The sequence below is a fragment of the Rhinolophus hipposideros genome (genome assembly GCF_964194185.1).
Source record: "Rhinolophus hipposideros genome assembly, chromosome: 4".
NCBI classification, from domain to species: domain Eukaryota; kingdom Metazoa; phylum Chordata; class Mammalia; order Chiroptera; family Rhinolophidae; genus Rhinolophus; species Rhinolophus hipposideros.
The window spans coordinates 51422120-51443538 of record NC_138050.1 but is presented as its reverse complement, the minus strand read 5'-3'; the positions used below and the strand labels follow the sequence as shown (position 1 = coordinate 51443538).

At 42.8% G+C, this 21419-nt stretch overlaps 2 protein-coding genes across 8 annotated transcripts in view; one reads left to right on the top strand and one right to left on the bottom strand.

Annotated features, from left to right (window-relative positions):
* The window catches only part of DCUN1D2 (defective in cullin neddylation 1 domain containing 2), a 30809-nt gene extending 24729 nt beyond the window's left edge, over positions 1-6080 (bottom strand). For 2 of the 6 annotated variants that reach the window (XM_081047081.1, XM_081047085.1), the window contains exons 1-2: positions 5898-5990; positions 715-756 (exon numbers count right to left, since the gene is read on the bottom strand). In XM_081047081.1, coding sequence (XP_080903207.1) covers positions 715-756; positions 5898-5900 — 45 coding nt within the window. In that variant the 5' untranslated portion in view covers positions 5901-5990. Of the gene's footprint in view, positions 1-714; positions 757-831; positions 887-5897 lie in introns of those variants that run through there. The other 4 variants (XM_081047086.1, XM_081047083.1, XM_081047082.1 and 1 more) reach the window with 4 other exon arrangements.
* A 141-nt stretch (positions 6081-6221) lies between these two features.
* TMCO3 (transmembrane and coiled-coil domains 3) overlaps positions 6222-21419 on the top strand; it is a 49323-nt gene continuing 34125 nt past the window's right edge. Inside the window, exons 1-6 of one of the 2 annotated variants that reach the window (XM_081047079.1) lie at positions 6222-6456; positions 7811-7906; positions 12408-12931; positions 16825-17004; positions 18744-18935; positions 20388-20516. In XM_081047079.1, coding sequence (XP_080903205.1) covers positions 12488-12931; positions 16825-17004; positions 18744-18935; positions 20388-20516 — 945 coding nt within the window. In that variant the 5' untranslated portion in view covers positions 6222-6456; positions 7811-7906; positions 12408-12487. Of the gene's footprint in view, positions 6457-7810; positions 8038-12407; positions 12932-16824; positions 17005-18743; positions 18936-20387; positions 20517-21419 lie in introns of both variants that reach the window. The other variant, XM_081047080.1, reaches the window with a different exon arrangement.

Below are 21419 nucleotides of genomic sequence, written 5' to 3'. Positions count from 1 at the left end.
CACCACCATCACCACCACCCATCTGCAGGATCCTCTTTGACTTCAGTTAGTTTCAGGCTCTAATGTACAGGAGGAGGGCTTCCCAGTTTGGAAACATCATTGTTTCCCAGTTTAAAATCAGCAGAACCACACAGATGAAAACATACACAATTAACTAAGAATAGTGTCAAAAAAAAATTTACAAAAATTCCAGAAGCAGGCACCAGAAGCCTGTTATGACTAAATGAAGATGATATGAATAACAAGAATATCTACGTACATGGGACAGAAATAAAATAGAAAAATAGGGCAGAGGCTGCAAGTAGGTAGTAAATAACAAAACTGCCAAGTAACTGTACTATATATAGTATATAATGAAACAAAATAACATCTTAATATTTCCAGATTTAGGATGGTTAAGTTTCTATTCATCTGTGGTAACTTGATGAAAAATGACACCAGAAATGAAAGTGATTCACTAATTTCTGTAAATCAGAACAGACTCTATAATCTACTAGATGCTAATGCTTTATATATAAGAGGAAAAGTTTTACTTCAAAGAATTTATATTCAATCTTATCCAAAAAAAGATGAGACGGTTTGTAGAAACACACAGAATAAATTATAATATAACTTACAAAAATATGTAAATGGAAAACAAGATGTAGATGAAGACTTTGAGAGGAGGAAAAAAGGGAGGTAAGAAAGACAGGGATAATATACAGACATGCATACCATTAACAAGAGCTGAAAATCAGCTGAAAAGTAGGCTCCAAGCTTCCCAGTTGTCAAAGCAAAGAAGAAAATAGGATTAGTTAGGAAAATCTGTTTCTATAAGATTTAAAAACCTACCAGTGGCCCAGGAGTGGCACAGCTCCTCCTGGCACTGAACCCTGAAGGAAGCGTCTCCTGTGGCTGCTCAAGAAAGGGCAACGTGCAATGTCTCCTTCATACCAGACCAACCCCTCACCAAAATGCCAACAAGAAAGAGCAGAGCAAGTGTCCAGAGCTTCTTCTTAAGGCATCCCTCAGTGCATGCTGATGCCACAACAGCAGAAGTACAATTCGGCAGGAGAATAAGATAATGCAGTCCAAATACACTTTCTAAGTATGGTCTGGGGACCCCCGGGTCCTTTCAGGGGGTCCACGATCACAAAACTATTTCATAATGATTCCAGGCCACTTTCCACCTTTCTCTCTCTCATTGGTGTATGGTAGAGGCTTCTAGAGGCTACACGAGATGTGATATCTTAACAGACTAAATGCAAAAGATCTGAGAACCTATCTTTTATTAAGCCAGACATTAAAGACATATGCAAAAATGTAATGTAATGCAAATATGTAATGAGTTTATTATTGTTATTTTAAAGTACATAAATATTTTTAAATTTTCCATTTTAATTTCTAATATTATACACACCAATGGCTACAACCCACATCAACAAAAGCTCTTTGGGGTCCCAATAATTTTTTAAATTATATACAAGGGGACCCCTATACAAGAGGACCTCAACTAAAAAGTTTGGCAACTGCTGATCTAGGATAACAAAGGGAATTAACATCTTGGCTGCTTACAACAATGTTGCTGGTTTGGGGTCTTGGGTCCTTTTTGGAATCTGATAAAAGTCACATATCCTCTCTCCAGGAAAACACATGTGAAACACACATGTGCATGTGGTTTTGCACAAAGTTTCAGAGTTTTCACAGAATGTTTAAGCCCATCTACTGGTTCCTCAGAGGGCAGGGGAAGGTAGAACTCAGATTAAGAACCGAAGAGCTAAATCGAGAGCCATTGGTCTCTGTTAAGGCCACTCAACTCTACCATTGCAGAAAAGCAGCCATAAACAATATGCAAATGAGTGGGCATGTTGTGCATCAATAATACTTTATTTAAAAACATAGGGAGCTAACCTGTGGTCTGTAGTTTGCAATCCTGATCTAGATTCTAGGGAAATACATGGAATATACTGTACATTATTTTCTGAAATTGAAAAGAACCAGAGGAAGAGTTCAAGGGAATATTCTCTGGTAAAATCAAATTGAACTAAATTAGGGAAGATCTTATAAATTTTGACAATAAGCTGACAAAAATAAAGCTGGCATCTTTTTTATGAAGTTGATAGCCTCCCCAAGAGAGGGTGGCCAAAGCCAAGGGTTACCTCAGAAACCTTAAGATAGACACAGATGTTCAACCCAAAAACGGTACACTACTGGGGATAATGATGACATCTTTATTACAGAAATTGCCGTCAAAGCTAGATTTTAAAATTCTGTCATAATTGTAAAACAAAACTTGGTTTATACATACAATAAAATTCAGCTGTAAGTGGAATAAAGTGCTGAAACTACAATGTGGATAAACCTTGAAAACATGCCGAGCGAATGAAGTCAGTCACAAAAGGTCCTATGTTGTATGATTCCATTTATATGAAATACCCAGAAGAGGCAAGTCCATAGAGACAGAAGCAGACTGGTGGTTGCCAAGGGCTGGTGGGGTGAGGGAGGAATGGGAGTGAATGCTAACGGGTGTGGAGTTTTCTTTGGGGTAATGAAAACGTTTTGAAACCAGAGGTGGTGGTAGAAGCACAACGTTATGAATGTACTAAATGCAACTGAATTGTATACATTTTTTTTGCCTCTGCCCCCCCCACTTTTCCACCCCCTCCCCCCCGGGTTTTTATGCCATTGTTTCTCAGCCTAGTTGTAGGGTTGTATACTTTTTAACAGTTAATTTTATGTTATGTAGATTTTACTCAAAAAAATTCAACAGAGCACCCTTAGAAACTCCAAGATTGATCAACAGAATAGTGTACTGTCAGGTAACTGAATTATTTAACCAGCTTTATATAATTGCTAGATCCACAGCACGTACATGTTGACAGACACCTGGAAGATATGATACCTGATCTTGAGGTATTTTTCCTGACAATCACTTCTTGAAGCCTCTCCTAATATGTGACAAAATAGTTATATCAACAGTGTAAAGGAGAATAATTTCTGGAAACTCTAGAAGAGTAGGTGGAGGAGTATTTGGGTCCAGGCCACATAAAATGGTTTGAATTGTTATTATGTTAAGTTACAAAATGGAAAGATGTGCAGATAGAGAAACAAATAGATCCCTTTTAGATCTATTCCAAGTGCCTGATATGTCACAAGACAGAGCCTACGACCTTGAACCTCAAAGTGACCTTGAACCTCAAAGAGGTACCAAGGTGCTGGTTCTGAATGAGCAACAGCAGTCATGGGTCTAAGCTTCGTCCATGACAAGTCTCTGGCCAGAATGAAAAGGAAAGGGACCATTATTAAAGCTGCAACAATTTGATATCGCCCATTACAAGTTTCTCCATAAAATCACAGTGATTAAAACGATAATCATTAAGGTAAGTTTAAAGATTATATGTGCAATTTACAAACAGCAAGTTGCAATGTGTAAAAAAGGGAACTGGCATAAAGCTGTAAAGAAGAAAAAGCCTCATAAACTACAAAAATTATAGGGGGAAAGAAGAAAGTTCTGGTCTATTTAGATAGGACTAAATCCATGTAAAATTAATAAAGGTCCATAAACTTGCAGGACCAGAGCCTACTCTTCAGTGAGACCACACCAAGAGGATGAAATTACCAATGGCGGCTTTTAAAGGTGGGAGGCGGGGATGGATTTTCTGTGTTTCATTGTTTTGCTGTTAAAATGTACAAAATTCTTGAAATGAAAATCTGGATAATACAGTAGAAACATCAAATAAAATCTCTAGCCTATGGAAAAAGTCTCAAATATTTTCACTGTGACCTTGTGAAAAATCACTTACATAATCCGGCACCAAGGCTGACCATACATAAAATGAACCAAAAAAAAAAAAAAGTTATTCTTACAATGCCCTTCCTCCTAATACAACAAAATCTCTTAGGGTCAATTTACAAGGGGCTGCCATGGCAACTATATTAATCAAATTAATTCCATAAACTTGGTCACTCTGTTTCAAAATGGTCTTAAATTCAAAGCTCCCCTTTCACACTCTTGGATTTCCAACCTCTGCAGCGGTAGCCCAGTCCTCTTCTGCAAGTAAAGCTCCTGCCCACCCAGCCCTTTCCCCTTCAGAGCTGGAGAGGGTGGTCTCTGGCGGCAGGAGGTGGGCACATCGTGCCTGAGCAGGGCACTTGTCCCACTAGAGTCTCAGTGTCTATGGCTGCACTGCTGACTGCCCCGTCTTGATTTCTACCACCACTCGCTCTAGTCTTCTTGTTTCTCTGACCAACCCTTCTTCATCTCCTTTTCTGCTCCTCTTCCCACCCTGAAGTTCTGTCCTTATTCCTCCGCTCTTTCCCCGACACATTCCTCCTGGACTATCTTTCTCCTGTTGGAAACCCTCTCACCAACCTCCCAGGACCTACCCTATGATAAAGGCTAACGTTTTCTTCCTGTGCCCTAGAAGATGGCACAATCTGGTTCAGTCCCTCCACCAGCCTCCTACTGTGTCACTTTTCCCTGGCTGTCTGTGCTGTCGCCAGGCAGATCTTCCGATTCCTGGAGCACACCACCTCCTGCCACTTAGTCTGTTCTTCCCACGGGGAGCACTGCACCTACCAGGCTGCCCTTCCCACGCCACCCATTCTTGAGAGTTCAGCTCACATGGTATTACTTTAGCTTCTGACACCACTCACCAGCTCCATCACCCGGGTTCCTGGAACCTGTGCCTCTCCCTACACTTATCTCAACTACAATAAGACAGTTGTGTGTTTCGTGCCTGTTTCCCTTGCCAGGACATCGGCTCCATGAAGACCCAACCCACGTCTGCTCACGTTTGCTCACCATCAAACCCCCAGCATCTTGTACACTACCTTCCTTGCACAGAGAAACCTCTGCATTTACCGAATGAATGAAAAACCCCCAGATGACCCTGGTTCCCACTACATTTCAAAGTACATAGACATTTCCAGAAACCTCTCTTCTGAGCTCCAGGTCTGTATCTCCAACTAACCATCTGATCCCTCATTGTCCCCCTCATTACTGTATCGTCTCCCGTACACACCTGCTCTTCCCTCTCTATTTCCTATTTTGGTCAATACCACCATGTGCTCAGATGCCCAAGCCAGGACCTGCTGAGTCCTTTCTGTCCTTTCTTCTCCCTTTCTGAACAGTTGTGTGAAAGTCCTCATCCCTCCTTCCTCTCACCCCCCCTGATTCCTAAGGACAATCTTTGGTTCCAGTCCTCATCTCGTCTTCCCTAAATTATTACAACAGCTTCCTAGCCGGCCTCCCTGCAATCCTGACCCTTTCCAATTCAATGCCTATCCTCCTGACATAAAGGCGTTTTTAAAAAAATACAAACATGATCAAATCACACACACACACACACACACGCACACACGCACACACCCTCCTCCCCCCCCCCCCATCCTTGAAATCCTCCTATGGCTCCCATCATCTCCGGGAGAAACTCTGCACTCAGCACGGAAGCCAAGGCCCCGCGGGTGCCGTCCTGCCACGCCGACCCTGAGCTCCGCGCCGCGGCCACCCTGACCCCCTGGCGACGCGCACACGCGCCGTCTCGCCCCGCGCGGCTCCCACAGGACGCCGCATCTACCGGAAACGCCCTCCCGCCGCGTCCACCTGGCTGCTCGCGCTCCGGTGGAGCCCAGCTCCGAGTGCCCCCGCCGGCCCTGCGCCTCCGCCCGTCACCGCGCAAGGCTGCACTTAGGGCACCAGTCCGATGCCGCCCGGGGTCCTGCAGGTTCCCACCTGCGCGCCTCCCCCCGCCGGCGGCGCCCACCGCGGAGGAGGGCGGACCGCCACTTCACCGCTCCGGTGACCTTCGCGCCCGGCGCTCCCGGCTGCGGTCCCGGACCCCTGACTCCGGAGCTCCCCAGCCCCGGGTCTGCAGATGGGGCCGGATGGAAGGCGACACCAACGGGCCACCACCTACCATTCTCCCCGGCGCTCCCCAGCTTCTCGCCGGCCCAGCCGTCTGCGCAGGAGCCCAAGCCGCCTCCCGCCCCAGTCAGCCGCTCGGTCCTCGTCCTCGGCGTTGGCTCGCGGGACACCCGCGCGGGGAGGGGCTCAGGGGAGGTGGCGACAGTTCCTGCCGATCGAACTCCAACTCCCGGCGTGCACCGATTCGCCCGGGAGCCGACGGGACCCTGGCCCCGCCCTTCCTCGGCTCGGACTTGCACAGGCCCCCCGGGGGCGGGCAGTTCTCAGGCCCGCCCCCTCCTACAAATCCCGACAAGCACCGCGCGGCCCGGGGGCCGACGGAACCCACGCCCCACCCTCTTAAAGGAGCCGCGTCTCCCTAGTACAGAGAGCGTTCGGGAGACTGGCAGGGTCGCTTCGGCCCCTCCCGGTGTCTGACCTCGTCCCTGTCCTGGCCCCAGGGACAGCCTCGCTGCCTGCGTAGGGATGCCAGGAGGCCGCAGTCCTGTCCGCCCCTCGCCTCCTGGCGCCGGACAGCCGGGCCCAGTCCGCGCAGCGGCCAGAACATCCAGGTGAGCGCTGCGCGGGGTACGGACGGGAGGCGTGGAGCCCCAGGTCCTGCCCGAAGTTCGGGCCCTCGGGGCTCCTTCCCGGGGCTCCGCCCTTCCCGGGGCTTCCTCCCGGGCGAGGTCTCCCCTCCTGGGGGTCTCTCCCCTTTCTCCTCTCCGAGGGTCTGCCTCCCAGAGCCGGGCTCCGCAGCGACCTGCGCACCGCTCTCGCTCCCTCCGCCTGCGCATCGGCGCTGCGCTGGGTGAGGATGCTGTTCACGCGCCCTCCAGTCCGCTGGGAAAGACAGATGGCCCTGGTAGTGGACCAGGACTGCGCTCAGGAGGGTGTGTGTTGGGGCAGTGGCGGGGGCGCCGTCGGCAGCGGCCCAGCTGGGGAGCCGCCGAGTCCGCGGTCAGACAGCCGGGTGGTGTCCAGACCCCCCAGCGGGGCTGCCTTCTGACTTAGGTGCGAGCTGCGCGTGGCTGGAGCCAGTGCGACACACGGGGCCGCACAGAAGACCGGACGCCCTCTGCCGTCCGGCCGGCCGAGCTGGGCCAGCCCCGGGAAAGGCGGGGGAGACCCGAGGCCCGGACGACGGCGGCCAGCTCGGCCGCCCGCGCGGTGACCCGGGGGCGCCTCCCCCAAAAGGACTCTGCAACCCCGGCTCGCCCCCCCGCGGCGCTGTCCTGCGTCTGAGGGCAGAACTGCGGGCGCTGACCCGGAACCTTCGTAGGCCCTGGGTCTCAGCTCTTTTTGGGTCTCACCTGCTAACGCCCGAGTAAAGACGGTGATTGTAACCCGCTTTGGAACACCGTCAAGCTCACATAGTAGGAGACTGTACGATCTAGTCTAAGGGAGCTCAGCCTTTCACATTTACACATTTTTCTGACTACTCTTTGGATCAGAGCATCTTACTGGTTCATCAAGTTTTTAAAAAGGAGCGTCTCAGTGATGGATGACTCAATGGCATCGTTGTTTTTTTGTAGTTGAACAATTAAATGCCTTAAAGGGTTTTAATATCCATAAGAATTTTCTTTCTCTTTCCTCCCTCTCTCCCTTTTTCAACTCATGTCTAACGCTTTTGCTAATTGTATTCACAGGATTATATATTTATCTTTTCAGAAATACAGTTTATATCATTCAGTTTGTTAAAGTTTACAGTATGCTTTTTAAGCTACATCCTCCACAAATTACACTGAGGTGTAGATTATTTGTGTTGGCGAGTTTTCTCGCTTCTTAAGACATTGCCACAAGTCCTCCTTTGTTATGTGTTCAGTTACTGTTTCCTGCTGAATCTGGACGTATTGCTGGTATGACGAAGAAATTCTAATCTTAAACCATTTACTACAAATAATCTTCGTATGTTCCCTTTTTCAGAGAATGCTAAATAACTAGCACTGGACTGGTTAACCCTATGCGTGCCGCACTCACTGCTTGCTCCCGGTTTCCTGTCCGCAGCCCAGGCCTGAGCAGGTCAGTACCCTCCACACTCGGGGCCTGGGTAGGCCCAAGGATAGGCCTGGCCCCCTGGTGGGCTGGCCTGAGAGCTGTGGGGAGTAGAGTCGGGGCCGGAGCCAGCCCAGGTGGTGTCTGCTGCACTAATGGTGGGTAATCTAGATTCTTTCTCAGCAATTTGATCTGGTAAATCTGACTCAGTGGGTCTGGAAGGTCCGAGGAGACGGACATTGGAGGGACCTGTGGCTGCACATGAGCAGGAGGCTGGGTAGGTTTTCATATTTTAGCCCATTATGTAAACTAGGAAAACAGAAGAGCTATTTCCCCCTCAGTCTTGCCTCTTCCGTTGGCTTCCCCTCCCCTTTCCCTGAAGGGACTGTATAACCCTAGGGCTCTGGGCTTTGTAGGTCCTAACAGATGTCTAAGGAGATAGTCTCCTCATGTACCCTGTGGCCATATTACCCAGAGTTAGAGGTGTAAGGGAGAAATCTTTAACTTTGGTGACTTGCTCTGAAAAAGCTTGAACTTAGGCTATATTACTGTGCTTTGCTTTTGAGCTTTTTACCCAATAAATGATATGTGACATTTCTGAATTACTAAAAATTCTCAATGGTATAAGAGTAATTGGTTTTTATGTAAAATGACAGTGAGTTAAAAGTATTGGAAGTTCTTGGTTGGTTTTTTTCTGAGTAGGCTTAATGGTGAACCCATTTGCCTTTTTATTCTAAATCATTGAAGACATTTATTAAAAATATTTTTCTTCTTAAATCATCTCATCAATTTAAAGTAAGTTTTGGGGTTCTTGTTCTGCATTTATTAAAATAAGCAAAACCCATTAGAAATTTGGCAACTTTGCGGAGATACATTTTAATTAATGTTGGACTATGTATAAATAGAAACTTTGGGGGAGAGGTTGTCCTCAGTATTGATTTTGGTATTGCTCTAAATGAAAAGTAACCTTGGGTTTTACTGTAGCTGAGGCATCCTGAAATACTCTGGCTCTGTTTTAGGGCATTTCCTAGTTTAAATATAAAAAATATGTCACGGGAATGGTTTCCTTGCTCTGTAATGTACATGGTGAGTATTACACATAATAAAGGCTAAGTGGGAAACAGTAAGCATTTATATAGAATTTTAGAAACTTTATTTTGAGTTGATTATAGATTCACATACAGTTATCAGATATAATATAGAGAAATCATGTAGACATCTAGTTTTCCCCAATGGTAAATCCTTGCAAAACAATAGGATAAGCAGATTACGTTGATACAATCCACCCACCTTGTACCGATCACACCAGTTTTACATGTATTTATTATGTGTGTGTCTACATCTGTGCAGTTCTGTCACACGTGTAGATTTGTGTGGCCACCACCACTGTCAAGACACAGAACATTTCTGCCCCACAGGGACGTTTCTGCCTTGTTATAGTCACAGCCACTTGCGCTCCCTTCCTTGACCCGTGACAACCACTGTCCTCCGACTCTACAGTTTGTCTTTTCAAGAATGCGTATAAATGGATTTGTACAGTGTGTGTGATAGGCTCTCCTCACTCAGCCTTGAGATCTACCCAGGTTGTATGTATCCGTAGTTCAAGACAGAAATTTTAAGAATTCATCATAAAAACACAGAAAATCCAAAGTGTCTTTGTTTATAATGAAATAACAATGGCAGAATAACACTGAAGCTAAAAATGTTTACTATTTACTCAGGAAAAGCATGCTACAAATTTAGTAGTTCATAGGATTGGGTAGCCAAGTATGAAAGGAAAATGAAGTAAGTTTATGATAAAGGGATGATTCCGATTTTAAGTGTCTATAAATAATTTCAGTTTCATGTTGATGACATGAACTTGTTTCAGTGGAAATATTAGTTTGACTAGAACTAAAATTCTCAAAGATCTCTCATAAAAAATTAGTAACTCCCTTGGGTATTACCGTGTTTCCCCAAAAATAAGACCTAGCCGGACCATCAGCTCTAATGCATCTTTTGGAGCAAAAATTAACATAAGACCTGGTATTATATTATATTATATTATATTATATTATAATATTATATTATACCTGGTCTTATAGCAAAATAAGACCGGGTCTTATATTAATTTTTGCTCCAAAAGACGCATTAGAGCTGATGATGGTCCGGCTAGGTCTTATTTTCTGGGGAACATGGTATGGGGTAGAGGGATAACTGTTTCAGTTTAGGAACTTGTTTGAGGAAGGAACCGGAAATGAATGGAGAGGTGTTATTCACACACAAACTGTGCAGCAGGTTATTTTTTTTGAACTTTGAAATCCATAAAAGAGTCACTTGGGAGCATTTGAGATCTTGCTTCCTGGTTTGTCATCAGTTTGGCTCCAACAAACACTTATAAAAAATTCAAAAGAAAAAAAGAATCACTTTTGGAGGAAAATGGGAAGCATTGATGAAGCATCTGAAATTTCTGTCTTGGTTCTGAAATATACTGAAAGTGTGCACTTCTGAAGTAGTGGCTGAATTCTTTCTCTCCCTTGGAACAAAGAAGCTTAGCAATGAAATGAGTCATTAAAATAACAGACCAACTGTATTGCTAGGTATTACTATGGTTAATCGTCTATTTATTTTTAAGGTGGGAACATTTACTTAAAGTTGTATTAAATCTGTAACAAACAGCAAGTTCTCATTTATCCTACCCTGTCAGGAAGTGACCTGTTCTAGGTAAGTGAATTTTCTATGTAACGTTAGGAGCCGAAGTATCTAAAGCTGTATTGAAATTGAACAGTTCCCTAACTTTTTAACCAGATTATAGTCTTTTCTTGGTGACTTTTGATTGTCATTCTGAACTTCCGGTGGCTCTCCTGGCCTCCAGTAGTGGTATTTTCTGGATCTGTTGAAGTGCATAGAAAGAGCCCCGCTCACTGGATAACCTGGGTGGCTAGTGCTAGTCTTTGCTGAGTTCTGTGTTTCTTTTCTCTAAACTCTGTTTTGTCTCCCACTTTCTATTGGCTGTCATAGCTTGATTTGGTCAGAATTCTTTCTCTAGAAATACCACACTTTATTTTTGCTGCATTTAATCTTCTTTGCCTGGGAAACCAGATTAAACTGGTTAGATTACCAGTGAAATCAAAGTAGCGATACATATTTTAGTCAACCTCCCCAGATAGAGGAAATATTGGTATAATTGACAGTTGAGTAGGAATTCTTGATCCATTGGCTTATCTGCTGCTAATTAAGAATAATTAGATGGTGTATATGAATATTTTGTTTCCTTAAAACTGTAAGTCCTGTGTAAATTGTAGGTATTTGTTGTGTTTTCTTTTTTGGCCTAACTACTTGTGCCCAGTGAGCTCCTAGTTGCCAGGTTCAGTGGATGTTTTATAGGATGTATCCTACTGGCCTCTCTTGCATTTGTTACTTCTTTTTCCTTTGGTCTCTATTTTACTACCTTCTGAGGTGGTTCTTTCTTAGTGACCACGCTGACACAGCTGCCACCTGCTCCTTCATAAAGCTGTTCTCTGGGGGACACAGCCCTGACCTCTGCTTATCATAATCTGGACACCACGGCTGCAGCTCCCACCGCTGCCTGCACTGAAACCTTCAATTCATCATGCCCAGGGTCCTGTCTGCCTCACTTGTCAGGAAAAATTCATACCCATTGCTTGAGGTCTTCCTAAAGAGAGAGGGAGATGGAGCCTGAATTTGGATGATTGAAAATGAATGTTTTATAAAGCCCTAGAGATCCAGATGTGGTTATATTTTGAGATCCCCTCCCCACCCCCGTTCTTGATATCTTGTTAGCACTTAACTGTAGACTGACTTTGGAAATTTGGCAAAATTTCAGGTGATTGTGGAAAGCCAACAATGTGGCACAGCAAGGTAATAGTAGCTCAAAAGATTTCGTTTCTGGGAGGATACGGAGCATGTTTCCTCCAGGTGATCACAGATCTGTGAATTTTCTGACCTTGGATACGTGGACCCTCTTAAATAGAATTGGTTTTTGACTTTTGCACATGGTAGATTTAGGAGATATACTGTGTTTCCATGAAAATAAGACCTACCCTGAAAATAAGCCCCAGTTAAGATCGTCAGCCAGACGGATGCATTTAGTACATTATGACGATGTTCTAGAAGAAGATGACAGGACTGTATTTGAATACATGTAGATTGTTGTACATGAAAAAATGAGATGTCCCCTGAAAGTATGCCCTAATGTATCTTTTGGAGCAAAAATTAATATAAGACCCCCCAGTCTTATTTTCAGGGAAACACAGTATTAGGCTAAGTTTTTCTTAAAAATACTTCCTTTACATTCAGATGAAACCTTTCATCTCAATTCTTTACCAGGCACCATACTTTAATATTCAGTATTTGATTTTAACCTAGGTGCAATAAATAGTTCAGATGTTAATATTAACCTAGGAAAAATAACATTCTCTTCAGAATAGCGATAGTGTTCTAGATGTAATTATTTAATATTTTAACTCTGATCTCAATAATAATGAATCATCATTCAACTATATGTGACAATAAGTCCTTTTTTCAGCTGAAAATGTGTATCTAAAATGCAAGCTCAGCTTAGCAGAAATCTTTGGACTGCCTTGCCCTGTTCTCTAAAGTTGGATCATGAAGGTATTGGAAAAAAATTACTTCTGGATGTTGCTTCCATTACTTCATTTGATCACGAATGCTGCGGAACATGAAGAGGTAGCGAAACATGCCATCAAATTACACCGAGGCAAAGGGGCAGCTATCACGCAGAGGAAGCAGTGGGTCCTCGATGGTTGCAGAAAGCTCTCCGGGCTTCTTCGCCAAAAGACGGTGGTTCTTAACAAACTGAAAAATGCAATCCGAGCAGTGGAAAAAGACGTTGGCCTGTCGGATGAAGAGAAACTGTTTCAGGTGCACACATTTGAAATTTTCCAAAAGGAGCTGAATGAAAGTGAAAATTCAGTCTTTCAGGCTATCTATGGACTCCAGAGAGCCCTGCAGGGAGATTACAAAGATGTGGTGAACATGAAAGAGAGCAGCAGGCAGCGCCTGGAGGCCCTGAGAGAGGCTGCCATAAAGGTTAGTCCTCTCACACTCATTTACCAAACCGAGCCCTTCACACTCTGAGCTGGAAGGTAGAGGGGAAGGGAAAATGCAGATGGTGCGGATACTTCAGCAGGTGTGGTCTGTTGGGGTATCTGTTCATAATCAAACAGAAACTCTCGTGTAGAAGAATCTTCCTTTTGCATTATGTCTTAGCATAGTTACATTTGATCACTTCTAGAGGGAGTCATTCTCAGACGCTTTTCTTTATTGCAAAATCCCCTGGGGATTAAAATAGTTACTGAACTTTTCCCAATAAACTGATGTGGAAATAAATATATTTGTAACTGCAACCAACATTTTGAGTTTCTGACAAGAATCCCTTTTTGTGTGAAGGTTGACTTTCTTCAACATCCATGTACTGAAAACAAAAATATAAAATCAGTTTTAAACAAATGTATACATTTGAAATAAGGATTTTGATGAAGTATACTTTTAAAATGAAAAGAAACCATTACTGTATCAGATGTGATATTGTATAATTTTTAAAAGCCATTATTATGTGCCAGGCACTTTAAATACATATCATTTCCTCTTCATAGAAAGGCTATGGTATTGATATGTAGTTTAAAAAATAGAAAAGAAATTGACTTATAAAACTTTCTTTACCAAAGTATGGTATTTGGGATTAGAAATACAGCCATGTGCCACATAATGACATTTCAATCAATGATGGACTGAATATATGACGCTGGTCCTGTAAGATTATAATGGAGCTGAAAAATTCCTATCGCCTAGCAATGTCATAGCTGTCGTCATACCCTAGTGCAACGCATTACTCACGTGTTTGTGGTGTCACAGATGTCAATAAACCTACTGCACTGCCAGTCGTATAAAAGTATAGCACATACAATTACAGTAGTAGCTATACCATCTAGGTTTGTGTAAGTACAGTATATGATATTCACACCACGACAAAATCTCCTAACAATGCATCTCTCAGAATGTGTCCCCATCATTAAGCAGCTCATGACTGTATGGTAATGGGGTAAATGGCTAAATCAGGGTTTTCATCCGCCTTGATTCAGTCGTCTTGTCTATTTTGTGTGTTATCGTATGTTAGAAACAGACCGTGATGCTCTCCTCTGAGGTGTGACTGCCTTCGCAGATCCTTTGGACAGTTGAGACATTAAAACTCCTTGGTTTTAAAGAGGGCTGCACTAGTCCCCATCTATCCATGATTTCGCTTTCCACCGTTTTAGTTACCCCGGTCAACTGAGGTCTAAAAATGTTAAATGGAAAATTCCAGAAATAAACAATCACAAGTTTTAAATTGCACACTGTTCCGAATACTGTGATGAAATACGGCACCATCCCACTCCATCTCACCTGGAACGTGACTCATTCCTTTGTCCGTAGTGTCCATGCTGTATATGCTCCCTTAGTCACTTAGCTGTCTCTTATCAGATTGATTGTCTCTGCATAGCAGTGCTTATGTTCAAGTAGCCCTTACTTTACTTAATAATGGCCCCAAGGCACAAGAGTGGTGCTGCGGACAGTTTGGATGTGCCAAACAGAAGCCATACAGTGCTTCCTTTAAGTGAAAAGGTATGTGTGTATAGGAAAAAGTATAGTATACATAAGGTTTGGTATAATCTGCAGTTTCGGGCATCCATTGGGGGTCTTGGAACATATCCCCCACAGAAAAGGGGAGGTTACTGCACTTAGTGATGTCAATTTAAGGTAGTTCTACTATAAAATAGAGAACAAACGTAAGCTTGAGTGACATTGAACCAAATATGCGTGCTTTCAACAACTTGAATAAACAGCATTCACCTTACACTGGTTCTTGCCTCGTATCTCTGAGTTGGTCCGGGTATTGTTATCCCACAGCTGTGTGTTAGGGGTGTTGTGATCACGTGGAGATCCATAAAATGGTCATGCTTGCCCCCGAGACTGTCCTGTCACTTCTCTGTCCCAGCTATGCCCACCCCTTTAATTGTGAATAAATATTTTAATAATAGGTGTATTGATTTGATTAAGATAGCTTGAGTTTAAATATTGTATAAAATGCGTGAATCCTATTATCAGCAATATCCATCAGTTTTCCAAGTAATTAATGCTGTTAGATTCTTCTGGAAGAATTTCCCCTTTGTAACTTGGACTTTTACTATGTGTATCCTGATTAGAAATTTATAGCTAAATAATGAACTATCACGGCTGTTTTTAAAGTACAGCTATACCTCCATACGTACCTAGTAGGCATGATGCCTGGAACATAATCAGTGTTCAGTGAGTGATTTTTGTACGAATAGATGACCTTCAGAATTTATTTACAATAGTATATTACATTTGTTGATGTACAGTCATGTGTTGCTTAATTCCAGGGATACGTTGTGAGAAATGCGTCATTACGTGATTTGTCCATCATTGTGCAAACATCTCAGAGTACACTTAGGAAACCTAGATGGTGCAGCCTCCTGCACACCTAGGCTACATGGCATCGCCTATTGCTCCTAGACTACAGACCTCTACAGCATATTACTGTCCTGAATACTGTAGGCAGCTGTAACACAATGGTAAGGATTTGTTTATGTAAACATAGAAATACGGTATAAAAGATAAAAAATGCTACATCTGTATAGGACACTTTCCATGAATGGAGTTTGCATGACGGAAGTTGCTCTACGAGAGTCAGTGAGTGAATGGAGAGTGGATGTGAAGGCCTGGGACATAACTGTTCACTACGGTAGACTTATAAACACTGTCCCACAAGCCCTCCCCCACTTCCTTCCAACACTGTCAGAAATAGAACATTGACGCTGTCAGTGCTGCTCCATGGACAGGGACGTGGGCTGGATGGATTGGAGATATGGAGAAGAAACTGGTTGCATACGTCATAGATCTCCATAATAGTGACTGTCCGGAGGGAACGAAAGGTGGCTTGAGGATCAGTAAGAAAAACAAATCAAGACGGAGCGATAAAGGAACATAGGGGACTGTCATGGCAATGTGACTTTGGCTATTGCATGGTGGTCAGATTAAGGAACTTTGTGGTATTCATTTTTTAAAGACAGGGTGTTTAACGAAGAGGATATAGAACTGAGGACTCAGTATTTTCACTTTGGAAATTTGTTTTGGTTCCATTAACCCTATGTGGCACAAAGGACTCTCTCTGGCATTAAATTGATAAAAGAAAGAAAACTTACCTATACTTTATATCATCACAACCTGAAAATATTTCCTAAGTACAGGGGCAGGCTGGCTCCATACCACCACAGAAAGCTGTAGTTAAATGACAGGGTCATTTAATACCTGTTAAGGTAGGTCCTGTGGATTTGTGTTTTTCTGCAGGATCTTAGGTCCTCAACAAAGAATTTACAGCAGTTGCATTCTGAAGACCATCATGCTGGACCTGGGAGGGCTGTAGCGCCCTCTGAATGGGCACTAGGATAGGTTCATCTGTGCTGAAGTGGGTCAGTACAGATAGGCATGTAATCTGTGCACGCAAATTTGAGGTGGTGACTCAGAGGGAATCTGTTGCCAAGCCCCACAGATATTATTGCTCCCATCATAAAGAAAAATTCTCCTGAACCACATATACTTCCATTTCTTACAGGAAATTCAGCTCCATTATAATCTTAATGGGACCACCATCATATATGTGGTTCATCATTGATCGAAATGTTATACAGCATATGACTATTTGTGTAAAAATAACTTCCTCTAAACATTTGCTACACTCAGTTATATTTGATAATCTAGGACTCGACCTTCCCTAATTGACTAGAGCTAGAATTATACATTTATGAACAAGAGTACTTGACAGAGTGTGTTGGTTGGTGTGGTCAGGCCCCCTACATGAATGGAAGTCATATCCTGGTTTATTTCTTAATAAACCCCACTCTTCATTTTTTACAAATGAATAGGAAGAGACAGAATACGTGGAACTTCTGGCAGCAGAAAAACATCAAGTTGAAGCCCTTAAAAATATGCAACATCAAAACAAAAGTTTATCCATGCTTGATGAAATTCTTGAAGATGTCAGAAAGGCAGCTGATCGTTTAGAGGAGGAAATAGAAGAACACGCTTTTGATGACAATAAGTCAGTAAGTAGCATTCCAGAACAATTTTCCCTTCACCTGCTGAGCTACTTACTGAAAGGATGTGTTGTTGAAATTGTTTGCATGTGTAGTTTTGTAGATTGAAAACAAAGACAAAAGCAAACATTTCTGTGTCATAAAAATAATTGGGTTTGGTCTTGCAAAAGTACACTGGTTATCCTTTATTTTCTCTTCATGTTTTGTCAGCTCCCCATCCCTGGCTCATCTTTGTTTCCCAGTTGTGCCCTCAGCTGTATTAGAACTCCTGTTTCAAGAAAGCTTGCCCTGAGCAGTTGGATTTCGATGCTTACCTACCAGTGGAGCAATGAGTTACTTACAGGAAACAAGCTCCATATCTGAAGCAGGATTTCAGACTGTTCACTTATTGTAATGTGTTTGGGATTCTTTGGGGAAAAATGAGATTAATGCTGAAAATTGTGTCTTGGAATGGACTCAGAAAAGGTTTAGGTGATAAAAACAAATTAGAACAAGTTCAGCGAAGAAAGAAGGGAGAATAAAAATTGAGAGAAAGGAATGGTGTGTTTTTAAAGCTTTCTAATTATGGAATGGAGGAGACCTCATAAGTTTTTTAAGGGCTATGAATTTTTGAAAGAGTATGCCCTTGAAAGTGAGACACGTGTCCCCCTGTTCACTGCTCCCTGCACATTTCTGTACTCCAAGGGCATCAGGTGCCCTACCAAGCAGTTCTCCAGTTCTCTGTGCTGCTAGCAGGTGTCCTACAATTCAGTTCAGTTGTGAACCTACCTACCTGGGGTTAGTGCAGACCCTATAAATTAGGGCGCAGTCCAAGACTGTCCCCTCCATTTCAGACACCAGTCCCCAGTCCCAGGCTGTCACCTTGGAGGATCCCACAACCCTCTCCTCGGACTCCGAAATTTGCTAGAGCAGGTCACAGAACTCAGGAAAGCAGTTTACTTACTTGGTTACCAGTTTATTATTATAAAGGACACAGTTCAGGAAGAGCCAGATGGAAGAGGTGCATGGGGCAAGGTACAAGGAAAAGGTGTGGATCTCCCATGCCCTCGCTGGACCCGCCACCCTCCCAGCCAAACACCTCCATGTGTTTAGCAAGTGGAAGCTCTCTGAACCCCATGATTTTCATGTAGGCTTGTGATTAACCTAATCTGCAGCCCCCCTCCCCTCCTGGAGGTCTGGGGAGGACCGGAAGGTCAACCCTCTCATCACGTGGTTGGTTCCTCTGATAACTAGTCCAGGCCTGTGGTTATCTAAGGGCTTTCCAAAAATCACCTCTAATATAAACTCAGGTGAGGTTGCTCGGAGTTTGTTATTAATAACAAGACACTCCTTTCGCCTCTATCATTTTAGAGCTATTTCAGGAACCAAGGGCAAAAGACCAAATAGAACAAAAGATGTTCCCATCGCTCGTTATCACTTAGGAAATTACATAGGTTTGGGGAGCTGTGAGCCAGGAAAGGGGATGAAGACCAAATATATATTTCTTATTGCAAATCACAATGTCATACCCTGAATCAGGTAAAGTAGGTATTTGGAAATAATAGAAATCCTAAACACTTCCATCCTTAAATCACTTTTTTAATTGAAATTTTTTTCCTAATTCATGCTAATGAACTTACTGATCTTTTGTCACACTTAACAGAATACTAAAAAAGTAATTCATTCTTCCATATAGAATTTACTCTCTAAACATTGAACTTGAAAACATTTCATTGGTTTTAATTGTACAATATTGGTTATTCTTATAGGTCAAAGGGGTCAATTTTGAGGCAGTTCTGAGGGTGGAGGAAGAAGAGGCCAATTCCAAACAGAATCTCACGAAACGGGAAGTGGAGGATGGCTTGGGCCTTAGCATGCTGATTGACTCTCAGAACAACCAGTATATTTTGACCAAGCCCAGGGACTCAACAATCCCACGTGCAGATCACCACTTCATAAAGGTAGTTCGTCTGTCTGCTTGCTCGCCTCTCAAAATCATTTGCTGGGCTGAATTCCCACTAACTTCCCACCTCATCTCCTGGTGTGCATGTCAGGGAAAACTGAGCTTTCTTTCGGAACATTATATTAGGGGACACAACCTTCCTCCTAACAGAGAGATTCTACTAGAATTTCCTAGGTTTCCTGTGATTTGAAACATTTTCTCTCAATTTTTTCCCATAAGAATAACGTATTTTAATGTTTAAATGAAAATTAATTTTGCTTTTGAGAGTTTGGAAGACTTAGAGGGGATTAAAATTTCAGCTATCTAATAACTATTTTCACTAAAATAGAGCATTCTTCTGAGGCAGAGAAGTTTTGGCTAAGGTATCCCATATGGCATTATTTAGCCGTGGAGTGCAGTGTGAGAACTGTCTCCCCCCGCGGTGACTGGCATTCTGGCCTGGGTTAGCGGCAGATGTGTGACCTCCAAGAAAACCAGACTAGTAAGAGGATGTAATTATTTAAAGACTTGAAATCGATGGTGTTATGCTTCAGAATCACTGGATTTGGATGGAAATGAGAAATATGAGGAACAGGGTTCAGCCTGTTCAAGGAAGGCTGGCAGGTTCCAGATAAATTGTCAGATCTCTAAAACTCTGGCCCTGAGATTTACACAGGAAAAGAAAGCCAGACAAAGAACCTCGTCTTAGAGATGGTGCCAACACAGACAGGCTGAGAGGAAGATAAATGATCCCCATGGGCTACTGTGGGCAGATCCCTTTATCAATAGACTCGAATCGATAGATAAAACTCAGCACCTGTATTGGCCTTCTTCTGTTGGGGCTGGAACCGCAAGTGGGAGGGAGCTGCGTCTGCAAAACGGACTAGTGCCCTCTGGGAACAGGCAGGGTCTCCACTGTAAAGTTACCCTTTGTTCCCTTTGTAATTAATACATACTTTCTAGGGAAATATTTTAAGACTATGTGAAATCTCATTTCTTATCAAACTTTACCAGTAGTTTTAGCATCTACTGATGATTCTTGCCTGAATCTATTATTAGTGTGATGTTTATATTGACTCTGTGGTAGGAAAACCAATGGTGAAGTTATGTGCATTATACTAGGAAACCAGCTCTGAAGGTTTCCCAGACCACAAGGCTAAATGGAGTCCTAGTGCTCTGAATTGTCAGAATACTATTATGGGGCTTAAGCAAAACAGATGTATTTTGCTGTAATTGCTAGACCATCAGGAGCTAACCTCATCTACTCCTAGAATACAACATTCTGAGTGTCTTCCACTCCTCTGTGGTACACAGTTGTAGTAAAATTATCTCTCTTAGTTTCATCTGCCCTTTATTCTCATTTAGAGAAGTCTTCATACTATCCCATCCTGCTTTCTCCATCAACCAACCCTTTTCTTGCCAACTGTTGTCTTGAATTTTTGTGTTTCTTACTTGTTTATTCTTACACTAGGACATTGTTACTATAGGAATGGTGTCCTTACCTTGTGGATGGCTGTGCACGACGATAGGATTGCCTACAATGTTTGGCTATATTATTTGTGGTGTACTTCTCGGACCTTCAGGCCTAAATAGTATTAAGGTAAGAACAAAATGGAACTATGTTAGTATCTGTTTACAGACAACAAAAGAAACATTCATGAAGACTGAATAAAGTTTTGAACTTGAAATAATGAAGATAGCAGTTTCTTATAATCCACATCAAAGAAGATGCCCTTTAAAGTATCATAGGAAATCGCTAAACCATGAGAAAGTCATTTTGTTCATTAATGAATGAGTGACTTGACTAGAGAAAATAACCCTGTTCATATCTTTAAATTAGATAGTTTTAAAGATTCCATTTTTAGTAATATGATGGACTGGATTATTCAGAGACAGAGAGCAACTAAAATTGCTAGATTAAGTGTATTTTTTAAAAAATTCTTAATGCGTTGAAAAACTGATAAAGTAGTGAGGCATTATCAAGCCTAAATATAGGGTATTATGAAGACCCCAAGAAACAGTGTGGTACTGACGCTGCTTTTGCTGGAGGCCATTTGCCCAGCAAATTTAAGTGAGCTTCATCTAATGTTGACAGCACTTTCTGACAATAAGGAAAGGCTTTTGTGTGCTTCAAAATTTGTCATTTAAATACACTCAATTTGACAAAATAGAAAGAAAATGCCAAGAATAGGTATCATGAGCCCACACAGAAGGAGCAATATAGGATGGCCGAAAATAAACGACAGAATTCTCAAAACCTCACTGATGCTTCCCAGTTGGGTAGAACAGAAGTAGGCGAATGGGCGAAAGGTGTGGAATGCTCCACTGGTAGTGAATAAAGTGTCATTCCCTTACAGCTGATTAGTATACCTGGCACCAGGTCAGAGGACCTATGTGATTTTCCTGGACTGGCCAATAGCAGAAGAGGGTGGTGAAGAAATCCTCACACCAAACTAATTTTAACAATAGGTGAGATTAGCCAGGTGAGAAGTTATACTCAGCT